The following is a 22,373-nucleotide window of genomic DNA, read 5'->3' on the forward strand; positions in this document are numbered from 1 at the left end:
AAATATATTAAAATGACGCGTACTTCATAAGGGGCCTTATGTGGGGGCTATACCAAAACATGGACCTATATAACCCAACTTTGGTAGGAATGTTTTCTGGCCTCTGAAGACATAAAATACCAAATTACAACCAATTCTGTGGTCAAATGGGTCTAATACATTCAAAATATATTAAAATGACGCGTACTTTATATGGGGCCTTATATGGGGGCTATACCAAACCGTGGACCTATATAACCCAACTTTGGTAGGAATATTTTTTGGCCTCTGGAGACACAAAGTACCAAATTACAACTAATTCGGTGTAAAATGGGCCAAATATCTTAACAATTCCTTAAAACGACGGCGCGTCACGCGTCATTTTGTATGGGGGCTATACGAAAGCGTAAACCTACATAGCCCGCTTTCAATACCGAAAGTCCTACGTAAATATAACATATTTTCCCAAAATTTCATCAACCTACGTCAATCCGTTCAGACGCTAGTGTCATTTCCACAGACGGACGGACATGGCTATATCGATGTAGAATTGCAAGCTGTAGTGGGATTCTGTAACTCATTTTTGCTGTTACCGACAAAAATCGGTAAAATTAAATCGCAAAATTATGACTAAAAACATAAAGAAAAGTTGGCATCACTGTTTGTGTCGGTAGAGGCTAGCGACTACTTTTTATTCATCGTTAACTTACCGAAAAATTTCGTTAATTATCGAAATAATAAGCATTTTAATTTTACCGACAATTATCGATAACAGCAAAAATGAGTTACAGAATCCCACTACTGATCAAGAATATATATACCTTGTTTGGTCTACAATGATTATTTCGAGTACTTACAAACGTAGTGACATAGTTAATATACCCCCATCCTATGGTGGAGGGTATAAAAATGTTATCGAGGTAGAGGTAGATTTAAATGAAAAAAATCTATAGAACCCTTGTTTTTCCTGAATTCCTCAAACTTCAAAATTAAGCAACAAGTGGGTTTGTTTACAATGAATTTTTTGAGCAAGTTCTATATTGTCGTATATTTTTGACGACCAATTCAATATACAAACAACTTGTTTTGAAAATTCATGTTCGATCAGCAGCGCATATACATCTACCTTGATTATTGTGATATGTTTGAAATCAACAAAAAAATAAGTGTAAACACCGGGGTGTATTTTAGGATTTCGTGAAATCCAGTGGATTTTAGAGCGCAAGTGTAATGCTTGGTTTACATTTACGAAATCCACTCGATTTCAACTGTCAAATCCATAGGTTAAACGTCAAATGAAATCGAGATGAAATTTCATTTGACGTTTGAGCTATGGAATTGACAGTTGAAATCGAGTGGATTTCGTAAATGTAAACTTAGCATAAACTTGGCATAACCTTCATTTGAAACCCAGTGAGTTTATTGAATCCGGTTAAAACACCTGTAGTGGGATTCTGTAACTCTTTTTTGCTGTTATCGATAATTGTCGGTAAAATTAAAATGCTTATAATTTCGATAATTAGCGAAATTTTTCGGTAAGTTAACGATGAATAGAAAGTAGTCGCTAGCCTCTACCGACACAAACAGTGATGCCAACTTTTCTTTATGTTTTTAGTCATAATTTTGCGATTTAATTTTACCGATTATTGTCGGTAACAGCAAAATTGAGTTACAGAATCCCACTACTGATATAGTACGTTTAGACTTATAAATCCACTCGATTACAAATGTCAGTTCCATAGTATGTACGTCAAATAAATCGTAGTTCTAAATCCCCTGGATTTAATTTGACGTAAATTCTATGGGATTGGCAGTTTAAATCATTGTACAAGTCTAACAGGCGTTTTAGACTATACCCTTATAACTTGTTTAAGTGCATTATCTCGATTTATTTATTTATTATCCTGGTCCACACTAGAGTGAATTTCATTAAAAAATTCATGAAATTAGGTGTTCTTAAGTTGAATTCCCCACTACAGCAATTTCATGATTTTACTCTTCTATGGAACTCGATCTACAGACGCATAATTTCATGTCAAAATTTCAATGAAATTACTCTAGTGTGGCCAGGGACTAAAGTCGACTGGATTTGCTAAATCCAGCATAGTCTAAATGGACTATTGCCCATAAGTGTATTATAACTGCAAATGGGATATAATAGTACGTCTATATATAACCGGATTTAACAAACCCACTGGGTTTCAAATGTCAATTAAATCTTCATTAAGAAGGTTAACCCTGCAAAAGGCAATAATATAAACCTGGTCTAAGGCCGAAACTCAAGGGATTTTTGTTGCTTGCTCCGGTTTTGTGGCTTCAAAGCGAAAAATTAAATTGCACTGTTTTTAATAGGACAGCCCTCAACGAAACTCCAAAGTTAAAAAATGCTCTGTTCCAGAACCAGCAAGAATCTACTATTTTTTACTACGATGACATTTTTTCCCTTTATGTTGTCGAACAAAATAGTAAAAATTAGTAGACTCTTGCACTTCTGGACCAGACCAATCGTTATCTTAGTAAAATTGTAGATTCTTGCAGGTTCTGTAACAGAGCACTTGTTATTGCATCCACGGTTGCCACAGTTGTAAACAATCTACCAAAATTTGTAACTTTATACCCCGATTACACTATTGAAGGTTAACCAACTGGGTTTAATAGATCCAGTGGGTTAATCTTTGCTTGTTACACTTAGCTTTTCGAGGATATAAACTGCCAGCTGATGATTGATTACGTATACATACAAAATAACTAATAGAGTCTTGTGTTACACTTTTACAATTTCTCGTATGAGATATCGTACCTTCTTTGCTCATATTGGTATATTTTACACACAGGGATACAGTTTTTGCTCTGTTCCAGAACCTGCAAGAAGCTACTAATTTTTACCAAGATAACATTTTTTCCTTTATGTTATCGAAAGAAATAGTAAAAATTAGTAGTTTCTTGTAGAACTGTAACAGACCATTTGTATCATGGCATCAAGCGTACTTTTTGTTAAAAAAGTGTCTAATGAAAACAAGTGAGCAAAGGCTATAGTCGGGACGGGGCCGACCATGTGATACCCTACACCACTACCCCTGTGCATAAGCTTTTCACTGGTAAACATTTATTTTAGGGAATATAAACCGACTGCCACCAAAAATAATAAGCCTCTCTGTCTCTGGGACCCCCATAAGCAACCAAAGAATAAAACTTTGAATTTGTCTCCAAATGAGTTTTTCCCCATTCCGACCCCTAAATATTATCCGACTATCACCAAAATCAATAGGCTTCTTCCTATGTGGGACCCGCATCAACTCCCAAAAAATTCGTGACAATCCGATCAAAATTGCGACCTGTGGCGTGATTACAAAAAATCGGAAAATGGGATGCATTATCGACTATTGCCATATCTCTGCTATTTGACCACCTATGACAACCTAATTTACATCGTTGTAAAGGTGATATCTTCTACTTTCCTTGCCAGATTTTGCTTTTGATATACCTCTTAAAGACACAAAGATATTGACTTTGAAATAAAACGTTGACCTTTTCTCCAAATAAGTTTTTGCCCATTCCGACCCCTGAATATTATCCGACCATCATTAAAATCAGTAGGCTTCTTCCCCTGTGGGACCCCCATTAACCCCTAAAATTTCGTGACGATCCGATCAAAATTGCGACCTGTGGCGTGATTACAAAAAAAAATCGGCAAATGGGATGCATTATCGACTATTGCCATATCTCTGCTATATGACCACCTATGACAACCTAATTTACATCGTTGTAAAGGTGATATCTTCTACTTTCCTTGCCAGATTTTGCTTTTGATATACCTCTTAAAGAAACAGAGATATTTGTTTTGAAATAAAATGTTGACTTTTCTCCAAATAAGTGTTTGCCCATTCCGACCCCTAAATACTATCCGACCATCACCAAAATCAATATGCTTCTTTATCTGTGAGACCCCCATCAACCATCAAATTTTCGTGACGATCCGATCAAAATTGCGACCTGTAGCGTGATTTCCAAAAAATAGAAAAATGGGATGTATTACCGACTATTGTGATATCTCCGTTATTTGGTTATCTACGCCGACCTAGTTTGCATCATTGTAAAGACGGGATCTTCTACTTTCATAGTCAGGCTTTGCTTTTGGAAAATTTTCAACCAAAGCTGTGATATTTGTCAATATAATTAAAATCACAAAAATGAAAATTGGGGTTTTATTTGCTACTATTGCGATATCTTCGTTGTTTGATCACCTACGAGCACCTACATCATTAGAAAGGTGATATTTTCTGCTTTCATTGTCAGGTTTTGTTTTTGGTATACCCCATATAGAAGCTGAGATATTGGTTTGGGAAAAAACGTTGTCTTTTTATCCACCTAAGTTTTTTGCCCTTTCCGACCCCTAAATATTATCCGACCACCACCAAAATCAATAGGCTTCTTCCCCTCCGGGACCCCCATCAACATCCAAAATTTCGTGACGATCCGATCAAAATTGCGACCTGTAGCGTGATTACAAGGTTTAGATGGACAGACGGACAGACGGACGGACGGACACACATAGCCAGATCGACTCAGCTCGTCGAGACATTCATTTTGGTATATATAAGTATGGGTCTACGACCATTATTTCGATGCGTTACAAACTTTTTGGCCAAAACCAACTTATAATACCCTCCCCACATAGTGGTGTAGGGCATGGTAGAACAAATACAAGGTAAAGTTAATACTACAACAAATACAACTCGAACAACAACCACAAAGAAATTTGTTTTTGTTTGGAACGTTAGTGTCAAATATAAATGTAAACAAAATAAGGAAATGTCTATAAATTATTGGAATTTAAAAACTAATAATTTTTCACATTTGATTGAATATTTTGAAAAACATAAATGAAAACTCGTTAGATTTTCAGTTTGAATGTTTCCATATCATTCCACTAAATGCACAATATCACGCAGGAAGTAGAATTCTTGCAAAAATGTTTGGGGTCGCTCGAAATTCATTGAAAAAAGAGAAGCTGTTTCAATCTCTCGTTTTTGAAAACAAGAAGCACATGTTTATTAGGGCTTTATTATTTTCAAGTTTAACAAAATACCACACATATTGACAAATATTGTACCGCCTCTATCAGTGGTGTTTTAGTGTGCGACATGTCGTTCGGACCTGGAGGAGGTTACATGTCAATGATATGAAGGAGTCTTTATGGGAAATTGTTTTTATTTCAGATGATTAATTTTTTTCTTCAAAAAATATATGTCCCTAATATACATCGAACATAGAAATAAATATATAAAATGTCGTATGGAATTTGACACTAACACTACAGCCCAGTTCAGTCAGCTGGGTATTGCTGCTACCTTTTCTTGTTCTACCATGGGTGTAGGGTATAAAAATAAATAATTTTATGATTTTCAAATAACTTTAGATTTATTAACACCATAAAATCTCATGCGACCAATCGTAAACGTGTAAAACACGACAAACTCTGTTGCAAAAACAGTTGCAACTTTAGGTACTTTTTGAGTAGAGTTGGATTTTTTGCATAAATACCGAATACAACACTGTATTTTTGGTGGATTTGTGCCGGATTTAAAATAAACCCAGCCGTGAGAGGATTTAATTTTTGTATGGCAAATCTGGTCAGATTTGAGCAGATTAAGCAAATAAATCCTCATGAAGTGGGTTAACCCGGCAAAAAGCTGTAGTGTAACCGTGCTATTAGTCCCGGTCCATACTAGCGTAATTTCATAGAAAAAATTCTGCTTTCTTATATCGAGTTCCCTACTACAGCAAATTTCATGATATTACTATATTATGGAACTCGATCTACGGACGCATAATTTCATGAAATTTTTTCAATGAAATCGCTCTAGTGTGGACCGGAATTTTTTTTAAGGTTGGCAACTTTTTTCGCTTTACTAAACACTCCCAGCAAGAAGTTTGCATCCGCGGATGCAGTTAAATCACTATAACAATTGCCGCTGGGGTACATCTTTTCCTATGAATTCACCTAGCGCGCAGCTAGGGTGCACTCCATTTTGCTTCCACGGCCCACAGCTAGGATGCACTCCATTTTCGATCCATATCACAGCCTTTGATGTAGTGTTTTTGATTGATTGCAAATATTCCAAAATAAATAAAATACATTGCTTATTCGTGTAAAACAAGAATACTAATTTCCCAGCAAAAAGTTTGCATCCGCGGATGCAGTTAAATCAGTAGAACAATTGCCGCTGGAGTACATCTTTTCCTATGAATTCACCTATGAATTTTACAAGAGAGCGCGCAGCTAGGATGCACTCCTTTTTGCTTCCACGGCCCACAGCTAGGATGCACACCATTTTCGATCCAAATCACAGCCTTTGATGTAGTGTTTTGGATTGAATTTAAATGCAGTCTAAATCTAAAGATGCTATAAATTGCAAGCAATTGCAAATATCCCAAAATAAATAAAATACATTGCTTATTCGTGTAAACAGGAATATTAACTTTATTACACTAATAAAAATTGTAAAAACTCTCCATTAAATTTGATCATAACTGAGTTTACTTCATCTGCCCTGCTTTTTGTGACACCGCAACTGATATTGCATCATCCAAATGGTTTTTCATTTTTCCTCCAACTGCAGTTCAGATTTCCAAAAAAACTCTAACTCCACTTTAAAAATAATTTGCTTCTCGTGAATTACAGCAATGTTCGTATCTTTAGTTTATATTTCTATATTTTTTTTTTAAACAAATTCTTATAATTTTAGACACCCTTTCTTGTGTTCAGAAGAAAAAGACTGCTACTGTAGTGATAAAAAAATTGGCTTAGGTAGGTTAGGTTAGGTTTGGGGATGTGTAGTCAATATATATGTATATTGACTACGCCACTCGGAGACCTTTCGGTCCATTGTGATCATCCATAAAGAAAAAGGAGGTTCAGAATTACCTGAAAAGAGAAGAGAAAAGAGAGAAGAATAAAGAAAAAAGGGGGGTGTGGTTTGGAGAATAATAATAAAAGAATTAATTATAAGAAATAATGAAGATGCAATAAAGACAGAGAGGGTGGTTTTTTGGCGATGGTGGAAAAAACTGTCAGAGAAGTAGTTACGCTTATGGGTCGCGCCGTCCCAGCCACTTCAGATTTTTAATGATGTTGTTTATGATTGTTGGTTCCATGTTTGAGTAGAAGGTTAGGCTTGGAGGAAAGCGTACTCCTGTTAGTCTATACCGCTTTCGAGTTAACATCGGGCAACGACATAGAATATGCTCGATCGTCTCCGTTTCCTCCTCATCTTCACAGAGCCTGCAATAGTCCACTCCATCATCCTGCCATTTGCCGATAAAAGCTCGGATGTAGCAATGGCCGGTAATGACTCCCGTCAATACCCTGATTTCTGATTTACTCAGACTTAAAAGCGAAGTTGTTCTCTTTGTTGAAAGATTCGGCCAAATGGCCCTTGACACGTTGCACCTTGGTTCATTATGCCATAGTTCCTTGGCCTGTTCTTCAAAGAACGTCTCCACCTTCCGAAAAACGTGACATATGGGTGGTTTAATAGAAACAGTGATAGCTTGACTTGTTGATTGAGATCCGTGTCTTGCCAATTCATCTGCCTTCTCGTTTCCCACAATGTCACAGTGACCCGGTACCCAGCAGAGTCGGACAGCGTTAGTTAGGTTCGCCAAAGCAGTTCTACACTCAAGAACGGCCTCAGACTTGATATTGGGGGATTTGATGGCTTTAAGAGCCGGCTGACTATCAACGAAGATAGTCACCGGTTCAAAGATTTCAGCATCCAGACTTTTTATCAACTCTGCGGCCATTTTGATCGCGAAGATTTCTGCTTGGAAAACGCTACAGTCGCTGTTCAACCTATAGGAGTACTCGAGGCAAAGCTTTTCGCAGTAGACGCCAGCTCCGGTACCTTCTTCCATCTTGGAACCGTCTGTATAGAAAGCCAGACCGTCCAGAGGAGGGTTACCACGGATCCAGTCATCTCTACTAGGGATACCGACCTCAAAATCATCAAATCTATGGATTGGTGATAAGTAGTCGCTGAACTTCCCCTGCTGATTTAAGCCAAGGTTTGGCCCTAGCTCTCGAAGAATGCATGCATGACCATAGGTGCTGTCACGCCAACGATTCAATTCATGTAGCCTTAGAGCACTACGTGCTGCTTGACCTTTGATGCTAATTCTCGTGGGCAAGAGGTTTAGCATCGCGTTCAGAGCTGCTTGTGGTGTACTTCTAAAAGCTCCAGTTATCAGGATCGAGGCTGCCCTTTGCACCTTGTCTATGCTGCCCGAGTTCGACTTGTGTCGAAGCGCATGCCACCAGACAAGACATCCGTAGGATAGGATGGGTCTCACCACAGTATTATACAACCAGTGTATAATAGCTGGATTTAGACCCCAACTTTTCCCAATCGAATTCTTACATGAATAGAGTGCGATCATACCTCTCTTCGTCCGTTCCTCGACGTTCCTTTTCCATCTCAGTTGAGAATCCAGGATTGTACCTAGGTATTTGGCCTCAGGAGATAGATGCAACTGCACTCCATCCAATGTTGGTGGTATGAAGTCGCCAAGCTTACGCTTTCTGGTGAACAATACCAGTTCTGTTTTCGTTGGATTTACACCAAGGCCATTTGTGGTGGCCCAACGAGACAGCTTTGATAAGGCTCCTTGCATAAGCTCCGAAATAGTGGACAAGAATTTGCCAGTTATTAGTAAAACTACATCATCCGCGTATGCGACAACCTTGATGCCCTGATTGTCGAATTCCGCCAAAATATTGTTTATCACAAGTAGCCACAGCAGCGGTGAGAGTACACCTCCCTGGGGAGTACCTCGTGTTACTGTCTTCCTTGTTGTCAACTCCCCGATACTGGAATATTGGCTTGCTTGGCTAGGGATCTATAAGCGAGTGCTTCTAAAATGTATCGAGCGGAGTGCATTTTTCATAACTCCGTGTGGACTGCATCGAAAGATGTACTGAAATCATAACTCTGCATTGCACTACTTCCGAACTTTTTTGCTGGGATGGACTCCAACTCCACTCCATTAAAAATTTCCGCCTCGTGAATTACCGCAATAATGATCGCAACATAAATTGTTATTTCTTTATTTTTATTTCATTAATTTATTACAAATTCTTCGAATTGTATACACTCTCGTTTATCTTTTGAAGAAATGTGTATGGATCACCCAACTGTTTTTTCTGTAGGGATCTCTACAGCAACTGCTTATAAAATGTATCGAACGGAGTGCATTTTTCATAACTCTGTTGGAGTACATCGAAAGATGTTGTGAAATCATAACTCCAATTGCACAACTTCCAAAATTTTTTGCTGGGTAATTTTGCACGTCTTTTGCATGGCACAATTACCCAGGTAGTGGCATCGTAAAATTTTGAATATGTTATGTCAAAACTTTCTTTATGTTGTTGGGGAAATTACAACAAAAAGAATTTTTTTATAAAGGGATTTGACTTTTCATATTCGATCAGCTGGTGTGATACCACTACCTGGTAGTTCTGCCATGGTCTTTTGTTTGAAACTTCCTTTAGTCGATGGTCAGACAAGCAAGGTTTCATGAAACCAATTTCGTTAAAGTTTCTTTTCAAATTTCGTTAATGTCCACACACGTTAACTTGAAATTTAAGATCTTTGCGTGTCCTCTTTATTTTACCATTCGCGTTTGTTGTGTTTCTCATACCAATGAAAACAAAAAAGACATAAATAAACCAAAAAACAACACAAAATAATTAACATTAATAATTAAATTAATATTAATAGTTAAATGTTCACTATTTCAGTAATTAAATGTTTTTATTAAATATATTCATGTTTGTTTTGTTGTTAACGTTTGCTTGAGAAAATAAAAATGAAAGAAAATTGAAGAAAAAAACTTGCAACGAAGAACAAGAAGAGGCAACACAACAAACACAGAAAACCATGTACATGGGTTTCACTACTTCATACCCCTCGCCTATAAACTTGACGTCGCCATGTTGAAATCGTGCTAGTCTGACCATCGACTTAAGTATAGTACACATTGACAAGCAAAACTGACAGTCATCGAGGTCTATTTCGTGAATATCAAAGCCTAACTGAAAAATTTCTTTTGTAATCTCTAATCTCTGGGTGCCACCGTGGTGCAATGGTATGTACACCCGCCTTGCACGCTAAAGGTCGTGGGTTCGATTCCCCGGCCAGTCAACATCAAACACTTTTCAACGGTGGCAAAATACCCCTTAGTAATGTTGGCGACATTTTCTGAGTATTTTAGCCTTGTACAACTTTGGTATGTTCCAGTACTGCACATTTCTACACATTTTTACTATTTTTTTCGATAACATAAAGGAAAAATCGGTTATCGGAGTAAAAATGTGTAGAAATGTGTAGTACTGGAACAGACCACTTCTCTACACGTGGTGTCTTAGACACGCCGTTCGGACTCGGCGATAAACAGTAGGTCCCATATCATTGAGCTAATATGAATCGGGGTGCACTCATTGATATGAGAGAAGTCTCCCCTGTCCCGCCTGAGATGTTTGTGGAACAATTATTATTAATCTCTAAATAACACTATTGGTATGTTCCCGTACTACACATTTTTACTCCGATAACCGATTTTTCCTTTATGTTATCGAAAAAAATAGTAAAAATGTGTAGAAATGTGCAGTTCTGGAACAGACCATATGTTTACATTTACGAAATCCACTCGATTTCATCTGTCAATTCCTTTGTATATACGTCAAATGAAAACTCATCTGAAATCGATTGGATTTCATCATGGTTTAATAAGAAAGGTTAGCCAAAGCTTTATGTAAATTTAAATTTTTTCATTCGAGTATGCCTAAAACTTCAAAACAATATAAACAAACTGTGTATGTGTGAGTGGTGTTTGAAAAATATGCCAAACAATTTTAAAAACAATCGAATTCAATGATTTTTAAAATTGTTTTTAGACCATTTGTATGGAAGAAATTGGTGAGATTTGCATTGAAACAATCAGTTTATCATATTCACAACTCGATTATGTGGAGAAAACTTAACTCTTCATTCATTTTTCGCGTTTTTTAAAAAATGCTCAAAAAATGCATTGTAAACAAACCGACTTGTTGCTTTTATTTTGATGTTTTAGGAATTCAAAAAAAACAAGGGTTCTATAGATTTTTTTCATTTAAATCTACCTCTTTACTTATACCATGGATTTCATTTGACGTTTGAGCAATGGAATTGACAGTTGAAATCGAGTGGATTTCGTAAATGTAAACATAGTATAACACCGTATATATCATGGTAGAATCATTACAAGGTAGGGCATAGCAAACAGCTGATTACAATTTTTTTCTATTGGTTTGCTTAGTCCCAATTTACATTAGGCGAGTTTACTTGCGGCAATTGTCAGTTTGTGGGTGAGAGAGGGTGTTGAGAGGCAAAGGGTTACCATATACCTCACCTCTCTCTCCATCAAACTGACAATTGCCGCAAGTAAACTCGCCTAATGTAAATTGGGTCTTATTCTTTCAAATCAGTATACACAAATTGTGTATGATTTGGTCTGTTCCAGTACTGCAAGAATCTACTAATTTTGACTATTTTTTCCGATAACATAAAGGAAAAAATGTTATCGTAGTAAAAAATAGTAGCTTCTTGCAGGTTCTGGAACACAGCATATGTTTATGGTTTTGAAAAATATGACAAAATATTTTATACATATTATAATTCAGTCGAAATGAAAACTGTTATTACAACATTTATTACTTGTATTTATTACAACATTTGCTCTGTTCCAGAACCTGCAAGAATCTACTAATTTTTACTATTTTTTCCGATAACATAAAGGAAAAAATGCTATCGTAGTAAAAATTAGTAGCTTCTTGCAGGTTCTGGAACAGAGCAATTGTGATAAAACAAACTTTTGAACATATAGAGAAGCTGACTCTGTAAAGAAAACTTATCCTCCCATTCATTTTTCGCGTTTTTAGTTAATGATCTAATGTTGCATATTCAGTTATGGCAATTCTGACAGAATAAGCAAATACACCCAAGCCTTGTTTTTCACAATTTGTTCGAACCTGACCTACCTTCCAAATTATTGTACCATGGTATATATTGTATTTCAAACGTTTTTAGCTAAATAAATGTTGTTATTTGCCCGAAAATTGTCCTAAAAGTACGTTGACTGTCAGTTTTGAATGATAGTGTGTACTCCCCTTTAAAATCTACAGACAAAAAGTATGAAAATATGAACTATGTTGGTATGAAATATGTATCATGTCGTATGAACGGGTTAATTCGTATACGTAATTATGAGAGCGAACAACGTAATTAAAATACTGGTATGAACATGGCATTTCACTGTGACAGTAATTATCGATAAGTATCGATTACGACTGTATTTTGAATACGCCGTTCTAGATAAGAGAATCGACTTTGTTCTCTCGTTGAGTGGGACGACGTTTTCGTGTACCGTAAATTACTTAAAGGAAATAAGCGAAATACAGCCAAAATAAAGCAAAAAATTGCTATAAAATTTACCATATTGCATAGTGAACGATGCTTAACTAAGCTAAACTTATTTGAAAGAAATTCTTCTTGTTTTTGTGGTATAATAAACGTTAAATTTGTCTCAGAAGAACCCACACATAAACAGGAATAGAAAGAAAAAAAGAATGTTATCCGTGAGATCCATCCGCGAGTGTGTGTGTTAATTTGTGTATATATGTTTAAATCTCTAAAAAAAAAGATTAGAAGACAAATCAAATATAAATAAATATTTGATATTTGTTTTGGTTTGTTGTGCATTCTGTTGCTTTGAATTGTGTATCCGCAGAATGGCAGAGGAAATGTACGCGCAATAAAGGTAAACATTCTAAGGCAGAAGACATACTGACTCGTATGTCACACATAAACAACAGACAACTATCAAACAAGCAAGCCCCCAAGTCTATTAAGAATAAGGTGAGTTCGTGAGTTCCTTTTAATTGGTATGTATGTACGTACAACTTACTTCCAACTTACTTCCGCCTTATATAACTTTACTATGTTTATGTTCCTACATGTAGTTTGCATATCCTGTGAATTCGCTGCTGGGGCAAAATATTAAAATATGGCAATTCTGCTATTTTCCCATTGCAACATGCATTATCCAGTAATCGCGGATCACTTTACTTATAGGTAAAATTATTTTTTCTGGAGTTGTCCATACTTAACGAGAAATTGACTTTCAAGATTACCACCAGAATTGTTCTGAATGGTATTTATTTTATTTATTTAAAATATTTATTATAATAACAAATTATAATAAAATTATAGTAATAAAGCACTAGCAACACAGGCTATCGGCTTCGTTCTGAATGGTATTATTCGGGACTAAAATTAAAATTTACTTGGGTAATAAAAGATATCTTATGGCCTGTTTCTCTAAGACGAATCTAATTCAAATTCGTTTGAATTACTACCAAACTCCGTTGTTGTAGGAAATGTTTGTTTGATTGAAAATAATTTCAAAAAACTGAAGTTTTGTAAGACGGGCCATACATTTTTCCTGTAATGTCATATAAAATATTTGCCCTTACTATATACGCACGAATAATGAATACGAGTTCGTCTTCGAACGGCTCAGAGAAAAGAGGCATAGATTCTACGCCCACGGGCTTCAAAATAATAACCTAAAAAACTTTAGTAACTTTAAAAATAAATTGGAAACAAGAAGGTGTAAATACCTTTAAAAGAATTTTTGTGGAAATACCGCCGCAACCAAGAAGCCGCAAGGAACCTGGCCACTTTAAGCACAAAAAAAAGAATAATGGAATAAAATTCCAAAAAAGGTGTCGAAATATGAATTCTTTTTTTGCGTTTATTTTAATGGTAATGAAACACCAAAATATCCCGATGAATTCTTCATTTTATTCTCAGATCCACTTTCTCATACATGCATTCGTGCCCTATACAAGCATCATTGTTGCAGTGTTTACTGGTTTTGTCTTCTTAGCTTGCCTATTGATTGGGATTTTTTCAGGTAGTCACAGCATTTGTTTTGGTTAAGGTTTTTTTTTTCAGTACTCAAAATAATCCTCACCTGAGGTGTGAAGCACATCCGTTGTTCTTTTGTACTTTTTTATTGGCGGCAGTTGTGTTGTATGTGTGTTATTGTTTGTGTGGCAAGCAGAGTCTAAGTCTACGTACAAAACCAGATTCGTACGTTATGCTGTTTACGTTGTTGTTTTGGACTCGTTAACCATTTATCTTGATTTCATTTCATGATATGTAGGTTTCTTTCCCAAACTTTGCCTGTTTTCATGAATGTTTTGGCATACAGTTTTACATTAGCCCTAAAAGGAGAATGAGAACAGTAGTATTCCTGGTCAAAATGCAATGATATAAAATAATTCTTCTTAGCTATTGAAAAGCAACATAGTAGGAGGTAAAGCAAAATTCATAATTGGGTAGTATTGGGTGGGGCTAGATTGATCCACTTCTTAGAGACCTAAACTACATTAAATTACTTCGTGTATAAGATAATCATTATCATCACTAAAATTATTACCATACGTTGACTTTTGTATGCGACTGTATGTTTAAAGAACAAGCATTTTTACAGAAATTCAAAAAGAAAAATAAGAATTGGTGCAAATATCGAATATTATTGTTATTGCTTAATGCAAAATACCTTACAAAGCTGTAGTCATGGCCGATACTTAAATGAGGCTACTGAAATGCGACAAAGACCAAACAATAAATGAGCACATACAGTGACCACATCACGAATAATCACTATTGGTTAAGATATATCATAAGCGGGAAAAATTAAAAAATAAATTAATTAAACAAAAATGGATAAAAGTGAAGCAAGAAGCCAACATTAAAGGACCCCAACTAGAGATGGTATTTACCGGGTAAATACCCATTTGTGGGTATTTATTTGGGTATTTACTATATTTGGTCCATGTTTTGATGTAAACCCCCTCTTAAAAACGGTACCTCTCGATTTAAGGTGTTTTTAATCTATTAGCCACATTTAACAATCTTATTGGCTGTAATTTGGCACAGTCAGTTCTCAATGTACACAAAAAACCCTTGCAAAAAATTCTTAACGTAGGTCCACGTTTTCTTGTAGCCCCTATAAAACGGTTCCTAACGATTTCATGTGTTTTTAAGGGTTTTATTCTCATTTTTCTCACAAATTATGTGTAATTAGGTATTTACGGTTCATAGGGAACACAAAATGTCCTTGCCAAAATTTTTTCAATATTGATGCCAGTTTTGGGGATGGGCGTGAAGATAAATCGATTTTAACTAGCGGAGACAAAAACCACATTGGTGGTATAACAGTATAACAGTTGTATAATAGATTCGTACGAAGGTAAAAACGATTTTGAAAAACGATTTTCAATGATATATGTTTTAGGCTATTGCTCAGGATAAGTAGCGTTGGACAGCTGAATAGGTGCACTTTAAACAAATGAAAACAGATTAGATGATTGTATACATTTTGAAATATTGGCCAATTATGGAAAGACTCCAATATATGGTTGGACCTATTGAGGGTTCCCCTAGGAAAAATTTAAGTGTTGTGCGGACATATTGCCGGCACACCTAAATAGGGTATTGGGACCACTATAAGAGTATACTAATTTTGGTACATGATGATTGTATAAATTTTAAAATATTGGCAGTTTATGAGTAGACTCCATATATATGGATGTGTGTGAAGATAAAATAGATTTTAACTAGCGGTGACAAAAACCACATAACAAGTGGTATAACAGTAGAACAGTTGTGTAACAGATTCGCACGAAGGTAAAAACGATTTTGAAAAACCATTTTTTATATAAAAATCGGATTTTTTTTAATAAATCAGTTTTTCAAGGATATTTTATGTTTTGGCATATTACTCAGGATCTAAAAAGGCTGCTCCTATACCGAAGGTGGCGTTTGACAGCTGAAGGTGTCTAGTTTCCAAAGTAAAGAGTTCTAAGCATTTCATTGTAAAAAAATAGGATTTTTTATATAAAAATCGGATTTTTTTAAATCAGTTTTTCAAGGATATTTTATGTTTTGGCCTATTACTCAGGATCTAAAAGGCTGGCGCTGGACAGCTGAAGTGTCTAGTTTCCAAAAATAACGAGTTCTAAGCATTTAATTGTAGAAATTTTGAGAAAATCGGATTTGTTTATGTAAAAATCGGAAATATTTGACAAAATCTGTTTTTCAAGGATATTTTATGTTTTGGCCTATTACTCAGGATCTAAAGTGACTTTGGGCAGCTGAAGGCGTCTAGTTTCCAAAAGTAAAGAGTTGTAAGCATTTCATTGTAGAAAATTTGAGAAAATCCGAAATATTTGACAAAATCTGTTTTTCAAGGATATTTTATGTTTTGGCCTATTACTCATGATCTAAAAAGACTACGGCTATACGGAAGGTGACGTTGAAAAGCTGATGATCTCTCCTTTCCAAAAATGCATAGGATTTAGCTTTTCATTGTAAAAAACTTGAGAAAAAAATGTTGCAAAAAATATTTTGGAAAATTCCGATTTTTGAAGAATATAATATGTTTTGGCCTATCACTCAGGATCTAAAAAGGATGCGTCTATATGGACCCAATGACTTAATTAGCTGTGCTCGCAATCTGTAGGTACGCGGCATAAATTTCGCCTAGGGGGCCCTCAATAGGTCCACCCACATATATGAAGGTTTTTTCATAAACGATCGATATTTCAAAATTTCTACAATCAACCTGTAATCAAATTATTATTTTCTTATAGTGGACCCAATGGCCTGCATAATTTCGCGTAGGAGGCCTGATAGGCCCAAAAGGCATATAAAAAGTTTTCCATAAAAAATCCTAGATAATCTTTTTCAAAAATTTCCATTTTTCTCAATTTTCCGTGCGCTCGTATCTTTCTTAGTTTTTCAAAATCGATTTTATCTTCACGCACATGTCTACTAGGTCACCTATGGTCATTGTATCATGGTTATAATTTTGCTTTTTTTACTTTTAGCTTGTTGTTGCAAAAATGAAGGCTACTGATGCAACACATTACCATCGTAATAAGTACTCATAAACATAAGCGATATGAAGATTAGAATACACTGATGCCAGGACCCGTACTAATGAAAACTCATGTTCTGGACAATGTCTGAGTGGTACACATTACTGTTGTAAATAGAAAACCAAAAATTTAAATAAAAACAAGTAGGGGCTAGGGAGAGGACTTATAATGTCACAATGCAATAATGACGAATTGCAATTGCAACGGAAGTACAAACAACGACAACAGCAGTTACTCCAGTCTTACAAGTATTGTAAGCGGCGAAGAAAGAAATCTTCTTTTAACTGGCCATTTATTGATAAACGCTGTTGGTATGAAGCTCGAGCGCAGTCAGTGAAAAGGTTGAAGGGTTTAAAGGTACATTGGTGGATATGGCTGCGTAGTTGCCAAGAATTTGTTCTACTCCTGCTGGCATTGGTTATGGTCACGGCCTGCTTTCCAGTTTCCTTCAGTCTGACAGAGGCAGCTGCAGTTGCGGCCAGTGGTACAGGCAGCGTCGTTTTAGCAACAAAAGGATATCGTGATATACCCCTATCGTCGATTTTAAGTGCTGCCCCAAGCCCAGCCTTGTCATCGTCTTCTACAAATTTTACCCCCAAACAGCAGCGACAGTTGCAGCAACAACAACTATTTGCTCTGTTGAAGTTGGATAATATATCAAAATCACCGGGTTTTATGGGAGAGCCCACGTCTTCCTTGTCGAGAAACCGAAACCGTCTTGAGGATGCTACAGTCCCTCGTCATATAAGTGATATGGATACGGATTTAAACACTGGTAGCAAAGAAAATGAAAGTGAATCTGAAAACTTAACTCTAAAACGAGCTGCTAACGCCCTCTCAGAAACTACTGGTTATGTTTCCGATGATGGCAAACTATATGAGAAGGGGGAAAAAACTCTTGCGACTACAGTTGCCGATGCACCAAATGGCCAACAGTCGCATATTATAAGCAACGACATTGATTGTCCGAAAGAATGTAAATGTCTGAATGACTATTTTGATTGTGGTAAAAAACATTTGGACCGAGTACCAACCTTCCCCAACTATGTTCAAATCATGTACGTATCACAATAATAATAACAACTGCCCTTTTGTTAGTGGTTGGATTTTTCAAACACATTTATTGCATTCTTATTATCACCAAAAGTGATTAACATAAAAGGAGGACCGTCCAATCATTAACTTATAAATTATATTTATGTTTTTGCTGTTGTTCTTAAAATCCAACCAATAGCAGAGGTTAAATTATTATAATGACTCTTAAAATATTGATAATCGATGATTTTTTTGTAGCGATCTTATTGGAAATAAGCTAAACGATACAACGGTACTTCAAATACGCAACTTGCCAAATCTGAATAAACTGTAAGCATGACCAATACTTCATATTTATTTCTCTTTTCATTCATAACTTGTTTTGAACCATTTAGAGTTTTGAAGCGAAATCAATTAGAAACAATGCCGGAATTTGTCGGTCTAACGTCTCTAAAACACCTAAGTTTGGCCCATAACCGCATACAAAGGATTTCCCCAGAGGCTCTTTCTGCTTTGCCGAAATTGAAATCATTAGATTTGTCGAAAAACTTTTTGCATGCGATTGATTCGGATTTTTTCCCAAGCACAAACAGATTGGCTCACTTGTAAATTATTATTGAATTTATAGTCGAAGAGTGTTTTTTTCTAATCAATGCCTGTACTTTTTTGTAGGATATTAAATGGAAACGAGATATCTAGCATAGGGGAGAACGCTTTTGAAAATCTTTCGTATCTGCAAGATATCGAATTGAATAATAACCATTTAACTTCCCTACCAGGTGGCGTCTTTAAAAATATGGGCAAATTACGCAAGCTGTAAGTATCTGGCGAACACATATTCGGCAGGATAAATTTCTGACTAATGTTTAATATTGTAGTTCATTGAATTATAATCAGTTGGAAATAAACTGGTCCACCTTTCGAGGCCTAACGTCTTTACAAAAGCTATTCTTGAAATCAAATAACATTCAAACACTTCAGGATGGCGTTTTCCATGTCATGCAAGCGATCGAAACTATAGAATTGGATCACAACGGTATAAGCTCATTAAGCCGACAGGGCTTGTTTAATTTGACGAAATTGCATCATTTGAGTCTGTCGAATAATTCTATATCTCGTATCGAAGTCGACACCTGGGAATTCACTCAATCGCTTATAAGCCTTGATCTGTCCCATAACAACATAAGCGAGTTCAAGCCACAGCACTTAGACTGCCTGCAACGTCTGAAATATTTAAATCTGGCTCAAAACAAAATACAGTATCTGATGGAAAGTACTTTTGATTGTGTTAAAAATTTGGAAGACTTGAATTTGCGGCGGAACAAACTGTCATGGATCATAGAAGATCCTGGCGCTGGACCACCATTTAAATCATTGCGAAAACTGAAGAAATTGGATTTGTACGGAAATAATTTAAAGCAAATCAACAGTAAGTCACTGAGTGGACTTTCCAGTGTAGAGTCCTTGAATTTGGGAGGAAATGCCCTAGCTTCAATACAGCCGGGGGCATTTGATCACATGACTCGCCTTCAAAAGTTAACGTTCAAGTCACTCAATTTTATTTGTGATTGTGAGATTCTGGGGTTCAAACGCTGGCTCACGAAGCACTTGCAAGCAACGGGCCAACAGTCGCCAACACAATCTCCCCAAGCTGTTTGTGGTTACCCGGAACATCTACTGGATCGGGAATTATTGTCACTTCAGCATAATGAATTAGTATGCGGTAAGAAGAAATCCTTAGCCTCTTTGAAATCATTTTAAAATTGTCTTCCATAATTAGGTGAAACTCCAAAGCCAAAATTGTCCCATGAGCCGTCTAATCAATTGGCCGTAAAAGGAGCCAACATTACAATGGAATGTAGAGCTACATCTCCAAGAGCAGCATCATTTTCCGCTACAGATGAGTTGAAAATTAAATGGCGCCACGACAATCGTAACATAAAGGAAAAAGATCGTGGTTCAATTATTGTCGGTTCGACATTACTAGGAGGCCCATCATACGCAACAACCGAGACACAGATTTATAACGACCCATCTAGTAACCACACGACAATTATCGGCTACTTGCGCTTGTTTAATGTGAGCTATGAATTGGCTGGGAAATACCAGTGTGTAGTATCAAATGCGTTTGGCACAACATATTCGCAGAAATTTAAAATTTCTATTGGAAGTAAGTGTTTATATTAATTACATTGGAGTTTTCTAAATTAGATTTATGTTCTTTTGTAGTTCATCCTTCGTTCCTGCAAATCCCTTCGAACCTAACAATTGATTCCGGCGACACGGCAAGGTTGGTGTGCTCCGCAACTGGTGATCCTACGCCTGTAATCGCATTACGAAAGTTTGGGGCAAGTGATTTCCCGGCCGCCACTGAACGCCGCTTGCAGGTTTTAAGGGAAGAGAATGCCTTTGTTATCACAAATGCCAAGCCGATTGACAGTGGCATCTACACATGCACTGCAAATAGTCTAGCTGGAGAAATCAAAGTGAATGCAACATTGACTGTAAACGGTGAGTCTTGGCGAATTCAAAGCATATACTACACGGGTCCTGATGCTTGTTTGTTTCACTGTAGCTTCCATTTAAATTATTTGTTATTGTTTGATCGTATATTTAGTTTTTCTCTCTCTCTCTCTCTCTTTCTTTGTGTACATAGACAAACCACAGCCCTATATTCCTGCTGTTACAAAGGAAATAGCTGTGGGAAAATCCAGCGTTCTTGAGTGCCTAAGCGAGTTTGCCTTCGAATTGAATCAACCCCATCGTGAGTGGTATAAGGACAATAAGCCGTTTCACATAACACCCACTTTAGACTCGGAGCGATATTATTTCACTGCTGAAAAGGAACTTTTGATCATAGTTAACACACAGTCAGCCGACTCGGGTCATTATCGCTGTGAGATCACGGACAATTCTAAAACATTTACGATGCAAATGGATCTGATAGTGGTCAAGGAATATTTTAGCCAACGGATAATTGTCATTGGAGTGGCATTGGTAACATTAATTTGTATAGTGGTGGGCTCACTGGTGGTGTGGATCATATTATTTTACCAAAAAAGGAAACTATGCCGGAATGCTGTTCAACGCAGTGGACCCGGCAGTGGATCCAGGGTAGCTGCCACACAAGACTCTATTTTGGACCAAACTCAAATGACTACACTTAATCGAACGTACATTAGGTCGAATAGGGATCAGAGTCACCAGAGGCCAAGGAGTTTGGCTGCTTTGGAGTTAAATTCGGGACGTTATCACGTTGACGACGATGACAATCAGACAATGGCAGAACAACGAAATTGTTTAATTGTTAGTGCTACTCCAAATTACAATCAACTTCTTTTGCAACGTAGTATTCGAGATAGCCGCAATGCTCAAAAGATTCTTAGAGATGAAGATGAAGAGTTGACTTTGGAATATTTGGGCTTAAATACATCACATGATACAGACCACCAACAGGATCATTTGTCCAGTAAAGACTCGGGCACAGGCTCAGATGCAGCCAACAAACGCAGTGTGGAAGATTTTTCCGTAAGCATGATACCGACGCACGCCTCAACTCCCACTGCTACAACTTCAGCATTGAAGTCGCAGGCAAATATATCATTAGCCAAAACGGAGGACGATAACGATTACAATGTGAGGGGCAGTGTGCCTGTTCAACAAGAAGACAGCGACGAATTAGTCGCATCTCCAACTTTGGGCCTTTCATTGTATACCTTGGATACTAACAATAGCATACCGCTGAACAACAATGGTTCGCCTAACCACAAGGAGTATGTAAGAACTTCCAGTATGAACTCAGTGCATGATGGTGTCAGCACAAGCGTTTCAACGGCTTTTGTGCCGTCTTTGCCTTGCGGAAACAACGCTGAAAATTGCCTCACACCTCAAACAACTTCTCCCCAACATCATTCAAAAACGCAAATGGTTGATATTTGAATTGCCTTAATTTTTCCAAATCCTGGAGTGATTGGATCAAGAAACCAAAAAGACTGTTCTTCAAAAATGAAAATCGTCGCTTCATCAAATCCTAGATATAAGTTTACCATCTCCTCGCAGTGTAGGAACTATCTACATTTCCGTTTTAAAAGAACGATGCAGCTATTAACAGAAACTACTTTCCCAAATTGCAACTGTATTCATCTTACAAACTTTTCCTGAAATCCTCCCAGTCTTGTTTATATCTTTATATTTGTGATATTATTTATTTTAAGTCCTGTTTGTTCGTGTTTTATTATTATTGTTATATTTCGATAATGTTTCGATAACAAAACTTGGCCAATCACTGAACCAACAATGTATTTTCATCACA

General features: G+C 36.6%; 2 protein-coding genes across 3 annotated transcripts in view; one reads left to right on the forward strand and one right to left on the reverse strand.

The window, feature by feature from the left end:
• pcs (SH3 domain-binding protein parcas) overlaps window positions 1-22,373 on the reverse strand; it is a 549,277-nt gene that overhangs the window by 403,898 nt on the left and 123,006 nt on the right. The gene's annotated exons all lie outside the window — the stretch shown is intronic.
• lbk (leucine-rich repeats and immunoglobulin-like domains protein lambik) lies at window positions 12,394-22,347 on the forward strand. Of its 2 annotated transcripts, none has more exons than XM_073989160.1 (9): window positions 12,394-12,932; window positions 16,976-18,084; window positions 18,320-18,391; window positions 18,457-18,666; window positions 18,734-18,877; window positions 18,940-19,784; window positions 19,842-20,231; window positions 20,291-20,572; window positions 20,718-22,347. In XM_073989160.1, the coding sequence occupies exons 2-9, from the start codon at window positions 17,195-17,197 to the stop codon at window positions 21,998-22,000; spliced, it is 4,116 nt and encodes a 1,371-aa protein (XP_073845261.1). In that variant the 5' UTR covers window positions 12,394-12,932; window positions 16,976-17,194; the 3' UTR covers window positions 22,001-22,347. The 2 variants fall into 2 exon arrangements, with proteins under 2 accessions (XP_073845261.1, XP_073845262.1); XM_073989161.1 differs by lacking the exon at window positions 12,394-12,932 and adding an exon at window positions 13,037-13,148.

The sequence above is a fragment of the Musca autumnalis genome, unplaced genomic scaffold, assembly GCF_047663935.1.
Source record: "Musca autumnalis isolate F117 unplaced genomic scaffold, ASM4766393v1 scaffold_5, whole genome shotgun sequence".
Taxonomy (NCBI): domain Eukaryota; kingdom Metazoa; phylum Arthropoda; class Insecta; order Diptera; family Muscidae; genus Musca; species Musca autumnalis.

What these genes read in the sequence shown, in the direction of transcription:
- lbk (XM_073989160.1), top strand. Translation starts at nt 17,195, where the DNA reads ATGTCACAATGCAATAATGACGAATTGCAATTGCAACGGAAGTACAAA. An exon ending in CCCAACTATGTTCAAATCAT is followed by an intron (nt 18,085 to 18,319) that starts GTACGTATCACA and finishes ATTTTTTTGTAG; the next exon opens with CGATCTTATTGGAAATAAGC. An exon ending in ATGGGCAAATTACGCAAGCT is followed by an intron (nt 18,878 to 18,939) that starts GTAAGTATCTGG and finishes TTAATATTGTAG; the next exon opens with TTCATTGAATTATAATCAGT.